The sequence below is a fragment of the Syzygium oleosum genome, unplaced genomic scaffold, assembly GCF_021117445.2.
Source record: "Syzygium oleosum isolate NSW1041296 unplaced genomic scaffold, Sole_v2.1 Sole_v2.01, whole genome shotgun sequence".
NCBI lineage: Eukaryota > Viridiplantae > Streptophyta > Magnoliopsida > Myrtales > Myrtaceae > Syzygium > Syzygium oleosum.
Window position 1 is genome coordinate 35,458,446 of NW_026607485.1, and position 10,680 is coordinate 35,469,125.

The 10,680-nt window shown below is 38.3% G+C and overlaps 1 protein-coding gene across 1 annotated transcript; it reads right to left on the minus strand.

The window, feature by feature from the left end:
* Positions 1 to 8,019: 8,019 nt before the first annotated feature.
* On the minus strand, positions 8,020 to 9,759 carry LOC115678854 (uncharacterized protein At4g00950-like). The gene is made up of 2 exons (XM_030602324.2): positions 9,092 to 9,759; positions 8,020 to 8,254 (listed from the first exon to the last, which is right to left on the minus strand). The coding sequence occupies exons 1-2, from the start codon at positions 9,692 to 9,694 to the stop codon at positions 8,183 to 8,185; spliced, it is 675 nt and encodes a 224-aa protein (XP_030458184.2). The 5' UTR covers positions 9,695 to 9,759; the 3' UTR covers positions 8,020 to 8,182.
* Positions 9,760 to 10,680: the final 921 nt, after the last annotated feature.

Sequence of the window (10,680 nt, forward strand, 5' to 3'; positions counted from 1 at the left end):
AAGGTACGTATGATGGTCATTGCTGAGTACTGAACGGGAGAACCAACAAGATTCGCAGGTTAGTAAACTCGATTGACTGTAAAATAGGGAGAACAATAATCGTTTTTCATATTCATGGTTCCATTTAGCCCATGTAGCTAGAGCTGATGGTATAACAAATAAAAATTCGGGGAAAATTATTCAATTAGTCTTAAACCTATTGTACAGATGCTCCAATTTAGTTCTAAATTTTTGTGCAAAATTCCAATGTGGTCCTTCTAATCAATTTTCGCCAGAAATCGTTGATGTGGCAGTGTGCCACGTAGAATGGCCAATGATGATTGAAACCTTATGTTAGCTAACTGAAACAGGAGCTCAGCTAGAAAAAAATCAACGACCTCTGATTGACTCAATCTAAAAAAATTGATCTATCTTCATTATGATGCACGAATGCATATTATTTCAATGCATTGTAATCTAACCCACACCACCACAAACAGAGAGTGGTTCATGAGTTTATCAGGATTATTAAGTCATTTAAAGCTGCACGAGATGTACTTCCTACTAATGGAAAGACCAAACCTAATTTGATGACAATGACAAGATAATTGACTATTATTTCATAAAATACTACTCATAACTTATTCTACAAACTAGCATCTGCAATTCCGACCCGATTATCATCTTTCAGAAATCGTCAATCACCGCTCCATCGCTTTCCAGGCAAATGGTGCACTCCCATCGTGAAAGCTTTCCATTACAAGCTCCATGGGAGTAGCATGCGCTGTTGGTCGCTAAGGATGTCTAGTAGTTATAACTAGAGTCTGGCGTTGAACTAATCACATCATGGAAAGCCGCATCAAGACTGTGACTGAAATCATTGTTCATCTTGTAAGATTGTTCATTGCACGATGGATCGATCGCAGTAAGGTCCGGATGACCTGAGCATCGACGCAAACATGGAACAACCAAGTTCAATCACTGCAATAACTCCCAAGAATGTAGTAGCCATCTCTTTATATTCTTTTTCTTAGCTACTTTGCTTCGTAGATATCCAATTTGGGTGGTATACATATAAATTTCTTGTTCCTTATAGGTGTTGCTATTTTAATAGCCAGATTTAGAGGGACGGCTCCTCCGTGGCCTCAAGACTCGATGATGAAGTCGAGATCTCAATGGCGATGGAGTTGCCGCCGAGAACGGCAACGAGAGAGTGCAAGAGAGAGGCTAAATGGCTAGAGGAGGCACAATGGCTTAGAAGTCCGTTAGCCCATCCATTTAAAAACATATATCATGAAATGTACTTTAAGCAGACTCAATCAGTACAGACGCAAGTAAGCATACGGATTCAATAGGTCCATACCCAGTACTTGATTTTTCAAGGTGGCAAGAAAACAATCACTCGGTGAAAGAATAATTCTCATACCTAATTCTACAATCTTGGAGCTGCACTTGTCCCCCGATTCTCATGTTACAAACGAGAGACAACTCATTTCTAGCCGAATCCAAGCAAGAAGTGCAATCCCCACCTGAGAGCGCCCGATTGCAAGCTCCGTGGGCGTAACATATCGTACCGAGGTGCGTAGTTGTCGCATAGAAATCATAACCATACCTCTGTGTGTCTGTACATACATTGTCCAGAGCCGTATTGCAGACAGACCCGAAATCATCACCGGGATTATAGGAATTTCCATTGCACAATGAGTATATCAGGGTCGTGTCTAGATCAGCTCTCACAACATCGAGAACGTACAGAAGAACGATTAAAATAACTACCGCAGCTCTCTGGAGCGTGGCCATCGATCCTTTTCGTTTTTATTCTGCTAGTTCAGACTCACTTTGGTGATTAGAGATCCAATTAGTTGATTTGCTTTATGTATAGGTGGTGAACTGTGATATTCATATGTTTTCTTTAATGTTGAGGCCACTTCCAAAGAAGACATTATAAGTTTTGCCGCCGATTATTCGAATCAACCTAGCTTCTTGTTTTTTGTTGTTTTTGTCTGCGTCTCCTTTTGAACTCATACTTCATCATCACGATAATGGCAAGAGTCCTTTCTCGTTTAGATAGAATATTTGCCTCGTATGCTCATCTCCTAATACTTGTTCGACTGACAAATCTAAGCACAGTTGTTTTTTCAAAGTGACTTCTTGAAAACCACGAGCAGCTAAAGACATTGAAAAAGAAAATATTGTATGGTCTATATATCATGTAATCTAAATACAACTCAACCATTAATCATGTGAGCCCCACAATTGGACGCTTATAACTAATGATTGAAATGATATTAGTCTACATTGTCTATAAACTATGCAATAACTTCTCGATGTGATTGCTCCTTAGATCCGCTTCTCTCGTGGAATCGAACTTAAGTATTCTTTTAGAATAAGCTATATTTGCGCTCGTTGTTACTTATATCAGAGTTGGAGACAAAATATTTTCTCTAAGGTCTACCTAGTTTTGCTCTTCAAATCCTGCGGTTCTGGTCGTTCTAGGTTTGCGTTTTAGTTCTTGAAGGGAATTTCTACCATCTCGCAAGTGTTTCAATGGGACCATTCCCATAATCAACGTGGATCGTTGCATAAAAGGAAAAGAAAAACGGGGTCCGTCAGATTTGCTTTGTAAAATCGGTTTTCTATAGTAACATACTGTCGTTAAAGGAAAGTATAACCGCGAGAGTGATTAAACTTACATTTGATTAATAAAAGTTACAATGAGTAAAGAAACTTACTAATACCCAAGTTGCAAAACTTTACGAAGTGTAAAGGAAAGTTACAATTAATTAGATATTTGTCTATCAATAGCACAGAAGAAAGTTACTATTAACTTAAGTAAATTATTCTTGCGGAAAATTACAAACCATAGGATCCAAAAGTTATAACCACTGAAGGTAAATTACTCCCTTTAAAGAAAAGTTACAAAAGGATATGTTATAGATATATTACTATTAATGAGGACAATTGTGTACGCCAAAGGAAACTTTATGATCCATTAGGTAATTTTCGACAGAATTACCAGAAAAGTCCTAAATCTATTGCAAATGTACTAATCAGTTGAAAACTATCTTTTTTTCTAATTGAATCATAAATCTTTTGTATTTGTGTCGATTCAGTTCATTCGGCCAATTTTGACTAAAAATCGCTAACATGAACGCCGTCCTATGTAACATGGCTAGTGCTGACTTAAATAACTTTTAATAATATTTTAATATTTTTTCGATTTTTCTTTTCTTTTCTTTCTCTTTTTTTTTCTTTTCTTTCTCTTTTTATTTTCTTCCCTTCTTCCTCTAGCTGCAAAGGAAGAAAAGAAAAAGAAAAAGAAATTAAAATAAACAATAAATAAATAATTTCAAAAGATTATTAAAATATATTTGAAAAGTGTCCACGTTAACACCGGCAGCGCCACATAGGACGTTTGGTGCCATGTCAGCAATTTCCAGCCAAAATTGACCTGATGAACTGAATTGGCATAAATGCAAAAGATTAAGGACTCAATTGGTAAAAAAAAAGTTTAAAATTGAATCAGCACAATTGCAATATGCATATGTTTTTTTTGGTAATTTTCCTAGTAATTTCCCAACAATAATAAAAAGAATTTTACTATTAGCATAAATAAATTAATATTTTTTTGGTGGAAATTCGCAAACTTAGGATCCACATAACTTACAACGACAAAAGAAAAATTACGTCCTTTAAAAAAAAGTTGCAAAATGCTATGTAATAGGTACATTGCGAAGGTGGAAAAAAGGTTACGATTAATTATGGGAGTTCCAATCGTGCTTTTTCTCTAACGGGACTATAGAAAGACCTTGTTCTTGAAACTGTTTTGAAGTTGCAATTTTATCTCTTCATAGTAACTTGGCTAAGTAAAGATTGAACAATAGTCTATCAACTTTAATCTAATGTGCACTGTTATCCCTAAGCTTTTAATTTGTTCAATGTATTTCCTGAACTATATTTCAATATTCAATCTAACCCTAAACTATATGAAGAATATTCAATGTGGTCCTTCCATTAATTCAAGTTAATGAAATCTGCCACCAATCAGTTAAACTTAAAGATGGACCAAAAAAATTAGAGTTACACGCTGATTAACTGTGTAAGATATCCATCTCAAATCAGGATATAATTATTCGCATCATCAAATAATGATGTACATGTTAATGTCCTAGTTTCATTTTTCCTTATCTAAAATAGAGAGAATTGAGCAATGCGACGGAGGGAAATGGCTACCCTTCCTCGGCTTCTCTGCTTAGCTGAGCGATGCATGCGGAGAAACCGTCGAGAGGAGCTACGGGAGATTGAAGCGGAGAGTGACGCTAGGGCCATGGCATGATTAAATAAATTTTTGTGGTATAGTTAAATTAATTTATGAACTATAAGGTGGAATTAAAAATATTGAGATTAAATTTTCATAATTATTAAATTTAATTTGTCTAATTACGTAAGACTTTCAAACGTTCCGTATTCCAAAACGAGGCAACTGCCTTCACAACTAGAATAAGGGCAATGATTAATTAAATAATCTAGTGATAACATAACAATTTAATACTTGTGTTAGAATAATCATGAAGTTATATCATAGATACTGAATTTACAAATAATAATTTATATAGTACACCATTTAAAGCTGGTTATAATACGTTGGTACTGTGTAATAGATTATATTGAGAACACTTCATGCTTTTTAAGCATTTCAGTGGCTTTTATTTAATTTTTATATCTCAAATGTTTGAAGGAACCATAAAAATATATGACCTTTATAATGGCACAAATGAATTAAAAGTCACAATTATAGGAAAGGGATTACATTCTGCATGGGGAAATTTGGATCAATAGAAAATCGTAGATCAAAAGGCAAGATTTGATTTAGAGCTACATACTCAACAAAATCGTACACATTACGACGGTTAGGTGTGCTAATTCACTTTGGCACTTGAATAGTCCTACAATTTTTTTGAACATAAAACAACATCATGCTTTTACGTTTTATGGCTCGAAAACATATTAAAACATCGATTATGTTATAATTAAGATAAAGCAATTCATGCATTATATAAGATATTGCAACTACTTCCATATAACACGATTATTGTAAGGGCCAAACTCTAGCCCCACTTTCTAACGATATTGTTTGCTTTGAGCCGCAGCCCTCACAGTTTTGAGCCTAGAAAAGGCCTCGTTGGTAGTTAAGACCAGTTCTATACCTCACATAAAGAAAATTACCAAAACAGTCATAAACCTATTGAATTCAGTCCTAATTTTTTTTTGTCAATTTAATCATAAACCTTTTATATTTGTTCCAATTCAGTCCATTCGGCTAATTTTGGCTAGCCGGCACTAACGTGGATGTCGACCGGCGCCGGCCTTCCAGGCGACACTGACGTGGCAATTTTTAAATATTTTTTTTTCAATTTTATTTTTATTTTTTTCCTTTCTCTTTTTTTTTTCCTTTCCTTCTTCCCTCTGGTCTATCCGGCGACCAGTCACAGCGAGCACTAGTGAGGCTCTCCTTCGCAGGTACTAGTGAGGGCAAGCCTCACCGACGCTAGGTGAGCTCTAGCTCACCATGGCTAGGCAAGCTCGACCTTGCACAGATCTGGCGAGCCTCGCCATGGATGTGGGCAAGGTGTCGCTGGGCGAGCTCGACCTCACCCACAGCCATGGTGAGGCTAGCCAGATCTAGGCGAGCTTGACCTCGCCCACATCCATGGCGAGGCTCGCCAGATTTGGGCGAGGTCGAGCTCGCCTAGCGACGGCGAGGGCGAGCCTTGCCATGGCTGGACGATCTCGACCTCGCTCGCGACGACAAGGCTTGCCCTCGCTAGTGCCGGCAAGGGCGAGCCTCACTAGTGGCCAGCTAGGTACCGGCCAGAGGGAAGAAGGAAAGGAAAATATAAATAAAGAAGGAAAAAAAATTCTAAATTTTTTTTTTTTAAAATTGCCACGTTAGCGTCACTAGGTTAAAATTGGTCAAATGGATTGAATTGGCACAAATGCAAAAGATTTAGAACTGAATTAGTACAATTGCAATAGGTTCATGACTGTTTTGGTAATTTTCCACCTTATACAGAACAACACTTCGCCTTTCCCAGACGATGTGGGATTCGGTTCATTCCTACCCCATTTGCCATCCTCGAGGCGGAGCTGCACTCCTATCCTTCGCAGGACCGGGTAGTTACAGTTATAGGAACTAATTATTTTCTAATTTTTGTTACATTATTTGAAAGCCAACTGAGGGAAATAGATAAACAGGTCACTTGGAATCAACTCGCGCATATCAGAACACAAGAATAATAAACCCCAACTTATTTCATTCTTGTTAAACCATTCCAAGAACTAAATCTGAATACATCATACCTTGAAACCAAATAAAAGCCACGACAAAATTGCCATGGCACATCGTCCGAATGATTTGGAACATAACATATTCTTACGCCATTCACTTGTACAGGCTATTAAGGTGACCAACCTTGCTTTAAACTAAGAAATTTCACTTGTCTAGAGCCCAAAGAGCGAGGATGAATCTGGATAGCAAGAACCAACTCTTTCCTAGCACCCCATTCAAAAAGCTCGAAGGTTGCTAATCTTGCCTCCACAATTTCGGATCACACATCTAACGATTGCTTCGACCTAAACACATTTTTTAGAGTTAAACATGCCCTAATCATTTTAGTAACACATAGGACCATAAGTTGAGTGACTACCCCACTCTATCCAAGCTTCGAAATTAGAGGAAAAGATGCTCAATCTCCCCTTTCACTTCTGTCCACTTTACGTCAAAGGGCCAACACGAAATCCCGCTTCAAAACATGTCATCAAACAACCATTTCCACTAATTTAGTGAAACCCTGCAAAAGAAAACCCGCGAAGGAATCTAAAAGGAGGCGAGACTTGGTGAAACTTACCTCAGAGTGCCAGAAATTTTGAATATTAGGCCACCCATGAGCTACCCGATTCTAAATTGTCCAAAAAAATCCTAAATCTATTGCACTTTTGCCAATTCAGTCTTAAACTTTTCAATTTTGCAAATTGAGTCATAAACATTTTCACGTTTTGCCAATTTAGTCCATCCAGCCAACTTTGGCCGAAAATCTCAGATGTGAACTCCAACCATCCTGCATGGCACAGCCAGCGCTGACGTGAAAATCTTTAATAGTATTTTGAATTATTTATTTATTTTTTCTTTTTTTCCTTTATTTTCTTTTTTCTTTTTTCTTTTTCCCTTTTTCCCTCTGCCAGCCACCGTCGGGCCTCGTTGATGGCCGGCGGAGGTTGTCAGCTCCATGCGAGGGCGGCCATTGCCAACTTAGACAAGGGTGGCCCTCGCCCGACCAAGCAAGGTCGACCCTCACCTGAGGCCAGCGGAGGTCGCTGGCCATCCATGAGGTCCAATGGTGGCCGGCAGTTCAATGGCCGACGGAGGGAAAAAGGGGATAACAAAAAAAATAGAAAAGAGAAAAAAAGAAAAAAAGGAAAAATTAATAATAATAATATTAATATTAATATTAAAAATATAAAAATATTATTAAAAACTGTCCACGTCAACGCCAGTCGTGCCATGTAGGATGGCTGGCAATTACGTCAGCAGTTTCTAGCCAAAATTGGCCGAATGGACTCAATTGGCAAAACTTGTAAAGGTTTAGGACTCAATTATCAAAATTGAAAAGTTTAGAATTGAATTAGCAAAAGTGCGATAGATTTAGGATTTTTTGGACAATTTTTCCGATTGGATGCAGCACTCATGTGCTCATACTAGAGAGAGATGTAACCTTCCTATGCGCTTCTGATTCACGTCCAATTCACATCAGCGGGCCAAAAATGGTAAAGAAAGAGAGAGAGAGCGGGGTATAACTTATAATTAGAAGTTAATACGCAAGACACCAATACGAATGAGACAATAACGGACATGCAATATTGCGGTAATGTTGCTCGGTTAATCATGTCTTTCAATCGGGATGTGGCTGAATAGTCATATATCTTCGGTTGATATTTGCAATATTTGTAAATTGCAATGATTGTTAATTTTGGGCATAAAGAAAAGAAAGAAAGATTCACTACTTATCTTTCAACCATCCCATATTGTAACATAAGAATTTATATCTATACAAGTTCCCTGATGGTCTAGAAAGAACAAAGCGTTGCCACGAAAAGATGACCATCCCAATCCGGTTGAGCGGAAAGATGAGAATGGTTTGACATTTTACACTTTCTCGTAAGTCTCTTGCTTCCGCCTCCATGGAACCACCTGCTTAAAGTTTTCACAGAGTGTTGCCTGCGCCAAAAAAAAAAGTACAACTGCGTAAATACATGCTTAGATTAAATGCTTTCGAGGCAATAAACAATCATCTTAAAGAAATATGTAACTCGTGACGGGACTTAATAGAAGAAGAAAGTTGTATGAATTAGATAATAGATAGATTTATCAAAAAAGATATTACTAGTCTAGAGTATTTCAATGTCAATCCACGTGCTTGTAAAACCTAAAAATTTTAAGCCCGTTGATTCGTAAATGTCGTGGGTCCGACTTCGATTTTTCTTGTTCTCTCATTTATCATATTGGTCATTTTTTTCTTTGAATATATGCCGAATTTCAAAGTGTGAGGAGAATTTCAAAAAAATTTGACTAGTAAACCTTGTGCTGATTTAAAAGCTTATAAGTTGGCAATGTCCCATAAAATTTTATAAAGATGAAAATCAACAATTTTTTTCTCCTACCATAGTAAGAGTGTAATAAACATAGTTGTGAAACGACTAAAATTTTGTGCCTTAAGTTGAGGACATGCGTGAGTTCATGATCTTCTCTTAGGCGCAACATAACATAGACTTTGCACCTCAAAAGCGCAGGACAGAACATATTTTCAACAACATATATAGAACAAGATCTTATCACTCCCTTTACACTTCTGCTTCCTTTTCGAGTTTCCCCATTGCATATTGCACTCCATCTGCTGTGCAGATGTGCTAATGGTTCTAACCTCGAGTTAGAGGCAGAATATAAAAGATAGATCAATAAATTAAATGAGTAGAAACAAATTTAACCAAAGTGAAAGAGCATATGATAAAAATAATTAATTCTTTTAATAAAACTAAACAAATTAATTTTGCTTACCCACAAATGTGACTTTGATTGAGATCGACCTATGAAGCCCCCTCTCCTCCTCCTTGTGTCGGCATGTGAATAACAATCCCCGCCATTGCCGTCCCCGTCGCCGTCGCCACCACTCCTAGCTCCACGGAATGAAGATGAAAACTCAGAAATACCCTCAACAGCGTCTACTTTCTCCCTTAGAATTCCCCATCTCATTGACCCAAAAATCGACACCCTCTCCTTCGCCTCTCTCTTTCCCCTTTTCTCCGGGCTCCTGAAAGACCCTCCTATCTTCCTGAACGAGAACGTCTGAGCCGAGCGCCGACCCATGCAAGGCCCATCGAGCACGCTTGTCGGGGAGGGCGTATTGGTAAACTTGTCCTCGTCCCACAGCCTTGGAGGCGGCTCAAGACACGGTGGGCTCGCGATCACACGGGGCTTGGACCAGTCATTGGGCCGTTTAGGCTTGCCCGGCACTTCCTCCCACTCAAACGGTATCGAAATCGAGGTTTGGAGCGGTGGGTCGGGCATGTCCGAGGGGTCACGCCGGTGGTTCGGGAGCGACAATAAGGAGAGTTTCGGAGTAGATCTTCGAGGATCCTCGTTCTCAGACTCCGAAACCATCTCTCCCTCCCTCTCCACGTTTTTCAAACTGAGGATCAATCTTTGGACCTTGTGGGGGATTCCTCCATGGGTTTTGAGCTTTTATAGGTAAACAAAAAGGTTTACCTAACATTCTACATGTGTGATGTACAGAGATGGCCGCCGAATTTGTATAGTAAAGTGAATTCTTAGGTTGGATAAAGTTAAGGGCTTGACGTTCTTTATCGGAAAAATGACCCTTTTCTCTTCTTTTCCCACCGAGTGCACATTGATCATCAGCAGATAATGACAGCGTGACTTTAACTTTAGGACATGGTTCTTGAAGAGTGTTACCTCGTTACCCATAAGATAAGGTTCAAAAGATTGTAATAAAATTGGACAAAAAATCATATCATTGGACATGTGGGCCAAACTGAGGGGTCACAATTCATTGGCATTTACCAATCCATTAGGTCAAAAAGGGTGGTCTTACACACTTTGGGAACAAAAGTAGATATAAAACAGAGAAAATAAACCAAGGTAAGAAAGAAGGGTTCTCAGATCAAGGTAGTCTTATCTTGAAACTATTCAATGATAACGACAATCACGGTGGAAAAAATATATATTTATTTTCTTCTTTTTCGCCTTAATCTTGTGGGAAAAAAAAATGCTATAATTCAAAAGTAAAGCTCATTTCACTTTTGTTCAAAAACAGAATCTTTGATGCGATTTAATTTCATGGAAAAGAGGAGAAAAACTTTCATTTGCGTCGGGCGGGCGGGAAAAATGTTTGTCTTCACATATATTTCAGGAGAAAGAGGACCCACAGTTGCTTTGCTGATTACTAGATACATGCGAGTCAAAACCTACTGTCAAAGCTGGTTGCACTTGCACTTGAACACGCCTTCTCTTTCTGTCAATCTCTTCTTTTTCTCACATGCACGTTAGGGCAAGCTCGGACCTCAAGTAACTCAGTAAAAGGTTCCATCCGAATCTCGGAACGTTAACATATGGGGTTACTCTAGAAG

Excerpts from the sequence above, each read along its gene's own strand:
- LOC115678854 (XM_030602324.2), bottom strand. The coding sequence starts at position 9,694 with ATGGTTTCGGAGTCTGAGAACGAGGATCCTCGAAGATCTACTCCGAAA. Across the intron at positions 8,255-9,091 it reads AATCAAAGTCACATTTGTGG|GCAACACTCTGTGAAAACTT; the intron begins GTAAGCAAAATT and ends TTTTTGGCGCAG.